The 5,190-nt window shown below is 29.0% G+C and overlaps 1 protein-coding gene across 1 annotated transcript; it reads right to left on the bottom strand.

The window, feature by feature from the left end:
• Window positions 1-308: 308 nt before the first annotated feature.
• Window positions 309-3,808, bottom strand: LOC140433273 (protein FAM210B, mitochondrial-like). The gene is made up of 3 exons (XM_072521304.1): window positions 3,518-3,808; window positions 3,042-3,348; window positions 309-792 (listed from the first exon to the last, which is right to left on the bottom strand). Exons 1-3 carry the CDS (start codon window positions 3,600-3,602, stop codon window positions 591-593), a joined length of 594 nt encoding a protein of 197 aa, XP_072377405.1. The 5' UTR covers window positions 3,603-3,808; the 3' UTR covers window positions 309-590.
• Between the last annotated feature and the right edge of the window lie 1,382 nt (window positions 3,809-5,190).

Below are 5,190 nucleotides of genomic sequence, written 5' to 3'. Positions count from 1 at the left end.
AAAATTAAAGGTTTACGATACTGAAAGTGGGGAGGTTGACAAATTACAGATATCTAAATCGTTAAAAGATGTCCGCTTTGGAATAAAACCGACCTTTTTCTAGCATTTTCACAAAATCCTATAATTTTTTTTCTTATTGGCATAGACTAGGTGTCAATCAGCCAGTTACAATATGACTAATACCTTAAACATAAAAATTTTATAACCGTAAAGTCCATAAAATATCAATAACGAAGTGCTGAATAATATGCTTTAAGAAAATCCCATAAATATTGCCAAATATTAAGGAGGACTCTTTTGAGTGGGAACCCTGTATATGAAAAAAATTTAAATAATATGGGATAACATTTAAATCGATTATATTAGTAAAAAGTAATTCTATAATGTACAGTAATTTAAGTAGGATTAAGAAATTCCAATTTTATTAATAATAACCATGATCATATTTATATTAAATGATTTTTTTAATATGAACAATAAAATAAATATGAAATAATATTTTAAAATAATGTATCAAGGGATAAACTATTTGTATTATATCACAAATAAGTCAGTCCATATTTTAAACCTTATCTAATAATAAAAACGTTTTATTTCTTTAAAAACCCTACTTTCCTAAGATATCTGACAATCAACGGTACTGATGCTAGAGTTATTGTAATTCGTACTGGAGCAAAAACTTTATGAAGAGCGTAAGCAACTGCAAAAGTCCCGGCATTAGTTGCGACATTACTGTTTTTGATCCATTCTTCCAGTCCAACAGCTTGAAAAAGTGCAGCTACATCTAATCCACTAAAAATAAAGATTTTGTTTGATTTGATTTTTGATAAATTGTTTAAGAGCTATTGCTATAAACATAGGGAGAATTTGTTTAAAAAACAAAAACTTAGAAATTCATACATTCAAACTGAGAAATGATATGATGATATACATATATTAAATGATATTCTTTGAACCGCCATTTTATACTAGCGTTATATTAATTTTTCTCTATAGTAAAATGCAGAGCAGATAGTCACGACACGGCAGAACAGATCGTCACGATAGAAATAAGTGGAAGAGTCGATTACTTTTATAAGAGAGTCCATTATACAACATGTAAACATTTCATTTAATTATAAAACAAAACTATATATTTATAATTTTTATTAGAATACTGAGCCGTGGAAGTATCCATAGAAAACAGAAAATAAACACCAAATTCAGATGCCAGATCTGAGCCAGGAATTCGCAAAATTCATCAGAATATTATAACAAAATTTCAGACATAATGAAGATACTAAAAGACTGACATATGAGTACTACAAATCCGATTTATATGTCCGAACAACTACAGAGGAATAACTCTCTTAAATATGACAATGAAGCTATTTACAAGCCTACTCAAGGACAAATTGGAATCACAAATGAATATCAGAGAAGAAGAACACGGTTTCAGAAAATATAGGATGACAACGGACGCAATATTCATTATGGAACAAGATAAAGACAAGTCTATAGAATACACCAATCAGCACATGTATGCTTTGTGGATTTATCAAAAGCATTTGATAGAGCCAAACTTAAGGATATATTACAAAATTTAGACAAATCACAAAACAAATAAAGAACAATACAATGAAGATTAAAACAAACAATAACAATACAGCTAACTTACCAACCCCAGGGGAATCAGTGAGGGAGATAGTCTCAGCCCTTTACTGTTTAACATATTAGTGTGTAATGTGTCAAAAAAATCAGATTGTTATATCGTGTTCAATCTTGTGTTATTTTATTAAATTTTATTTCACTCATCCAGTAGATTTCCTCACATTTTAAGTCACTAATGCTCCATAAAACAACTGTTAAATATGTTCATTTAAAAAGTTACCACCTACAATATTCCTTTATAATCCTTTAGAGTTTCTACCGGAAATGTACCTAAATATTCTGTGTTTATGATTGTATTGTGAATCCTCTGTACAAAACAACCATTAGAACTACCCACTCCGCTATTGTCAGTGGTTTTTTATTTGTAAAAATAGTAAATAATCCCTCAAAAATGTGCCTCAAAATATCCCGTTCAGTACCACCCTAATAGTTTCATCTATTTTTGACCACACATCAAAGTAATGGTATCTTTCTATTTAAATATTTTGTTTTCTTCACCTATTTTTACCTTGTTATTTTTATACAGTCTATTATTTATTTACCCTGTATATGTTTATACAGCCTATTGTGTACCAGTGTTCTAAGATTAATTCTTCCTAATCTAAATTACTAGGTAGGTACAAATGAAGATGTACATATAGCAGAAGTGGTATGGTGTATTATGCAGAGGAGGCCGTTTTGACTGCAGAGAATGAAGACAACCTACAAAGACAACTTCACAGATTCTGACAAGCATGCCATCAGCTTAACATAAGCATACCCAGACAGAAAACGAAAAGACAAAAACAGAAAACAAAGAGCCATTTAGACAAAGATCCAATTAGATGTAAGCTCAAAGTGGAAAACAAAGACATAGAACAGCTAAATCAATTTAAGTAAATCTGCATACATTTATCCAGTTGCCATGACTCAGTCAGAGACCTAAGAGGGCAGATAAATAAAGCCCCAGTTGTCTGGAATAACCCATACATGCCAATGAAGACCCATGTTGCTTCATGCTGACTTGTTTACAATTATAATATATATTTGCAAATGACATTAAAAAACATCATTGGTTTAGGAGAAATAACTATTATGATATAGATGGAAGCCATAGGTAATGAAAGTATTAAGAGTGCCAATTAGAAACTCGAGAAAGCATTGTCAACAAGTCTATACAGAACACATGGAATTTAGATATTATATTCATTTAATTACATATGATAGTATTTTGCACTTTAAATGCTAAATAATCCTAGATCTTGAACAATGAGTATTCTTTAAATATGTTGAGGATTAAACTGCTATAATTAATATGACTTTAATAACAAATACTGTTTGTTAACTTTTTAAATATGAAGGTGTTCCAAGTTATGATGTAGAGACGGAAAGAGTTAAATTTTAATACTTACAATGAAACTAGTAAATATGAAGTGCCCAATGATATTAATGATATTCCAATGTGAAATACAATAACAGTTGAACCATATTCTTTTACAGCCTTTTTTAACTTCTCTTTTCTCGAAAGGGTTTCCTTGACAATAATTTTTTCAGGTAACTCTTTTTCAGACTTTTTAGTGTCATCTTTAGCTGCTTCCTTAATATCTGTGCTTTGAAACCTACATGATTGATATATTGCTGGTCTGTAAAATATCACAGATCTAGGTGTTAAACACGAATAAGTTTGATAAAATGGTTCATTGTAGCAATTGTAATTTCCTAAAATAAATCACATACATATTGCAATCTATAACTTGTAATATTCTTTATACCCATATATTTTTATAAATAATTAAAAAATAAAGCATATACATGATTAAATGAACATATTTACATAAATTACACATTTGGAAATTTACTATGCCAATAGATAAGAATCAATTCTTACCCAAAATATTTACTTTATTTGTGACATCGAAACGGTTTACTAATTTATTTAATGTCCTAGCCCTAATATTGATTATGCTTCTCATTGTTTATACCAGTAAATAACGGGAACAAGGTTCATTAGTTCATTTCAATAATTTTAATACAATACAATACCCCAAGTTCATAACAATTTCATGTCAAATGCCAAAAAAATGTGATATTTGGAAAATAAAGTAAAATGTGTTGCCGATGTTTTAGGCTGACTCTTATCTATTTAAGAAATTGACGATTATCCACACAAGTTCCGTCGCAGCATCGAACAGTAGAACACCGTCTTCCACATTTTAAAAATTGAATTAAATATTGTGAAATAAAAATATGTCAACTATTTAATAATTTATTTATATTTAATTCCTAATATGGTACTTAGACTATTTTTGACTGCCATCTATGTAAAAATTTCTAAACGCAAAAAATTTCTGAAAAAGAAAGCTGTAACAAGCCGGTAAAGTTAAAGACTGTAGTATTTGGATGAAATTTCTGATTCACAGAGAATCGGAAGATCTCCTCGTATTTCTGTTAACCTGATAGAAAATCTTTTGACAAAAGTTACAACTGAAAGCAAGAAAACGAGACAGTGATGAACTTGTACTGTCTATCTAATAAATAAAACCAATTTGGTAAAATGTACTGTCTAATAAAACCAATTTGGTAAGCACACCCTCAAAAATTTATTTTGAAATCTCTGGATACTGTAGATATCAATATTATATGAAAGAGAACAAATGAGAGAATGGTAGGTACTCCAAAACCGATCGAACTAACTCTAAGAATAAATCCCAACGCTTTAGTTGAAGTTTCACTAATCTGATATTTAAAAGTTAATTTAATTTAGAATCAAAATTTATACCCAAATCTTTGATATTATTAATATCAAATGTAATTTTAAAACATTTTTTTATATTCAAGTGTAGCCTATTTATCTCACACCAACTAGCTGAGCTTTTAAAATCATTTTGTAACAAAAAGGCATCAACTAGGATATTAACTATTCGGAATATTTTAATGTCGTAAGCAAACATTAGAAAGTAACCACTATTAATGACTGATGATATGTCATTAACAAATAGGTATAAGTATTAAATAAGGGAGGCCCAATATGAGAACCCTGAGGTCACAGATACTCGCTGACATAAACAATTTTTATATTATAACTACATATACTAAAATTCACATTCAGATGGCAGCGTTACAGAGATGGGCCTGTGCTTTCTATATGTCAGAACTAACTACAGGGTTGTCAAAGTTTTTAATCGTACGGTATGGGCCGGCCGCTATAAAAGAATTATAATTTGGGAAATATTTATGAATGTACAATGGAAAAATATTGCTTTTTGAAGTTTTTTTTTTTAATTATATAATTTTTCTGTTGTTATTTTAAAAATAGAAAGTTATACTTCAGGAATCTAGTTTTTTCGGTTTTATACCTTCTTTTCAAAATTGTTTGCAATTCGTGGAAATGAAATAATTATTTGTACAATCCCTTTTTAATCTAATATTCTTTTAATGGCACCAAGCTTTCTCTACTTGAATTTACAGTTACAGACATTAGAAAATAATTAAGAATTAAGAAAATATAATTATAAATTTAAAATTATTCTTTAATGCCTGCAATTATAAATTCAGCTAGAT

Source organism: Diabrotica undecimpunctata, chromosome 2 (genome assembly GCF_040954645.1).
Source record: "Diabrotica undecimpunctata isolate CICGRU chromosome 2, icDiaUnde3, whole genome shotgun sequence".
In the NCBI taxonomy this organism is placed as follows: domain Eukaryota; kingdom Metazoa; phylum Arthropoda; class Insecta; order Coleoptera; family Chrysomelidae; genus Diabrotica; species Diabrotica undecimpunctata.
This window is presented reverse-complemented; position numbering and strand designations above follow the sequence as displayed.

What these genes read in the sequence shown, in the direction of transcription:
- LOC140433273 (XM_072521304.1), bottom strand. Translation starts at nt 3,602, where the DNA reads ATGAGAAGCATAATCAATATTAGGGCTAGGACATTAAATAAATTAGTA. An exon ending in AAATAAAGTAAATATTTTGG is followed by an intron (nt 3,349 to 3,517) that starts GTAAGAATTGAT and finishes GATTTATTTTAG; the next exon opens with GAAATTACAATTGCTACAAT. An exon ending in TCATATTTACTAGTTTCATT is followed by an intron (nt 793 to 3,041) that starts GTAAGTATTAAA and finishes CTTTATTTTTAG; the next exon opens with TGGATTAGATGTAGCTGCAC.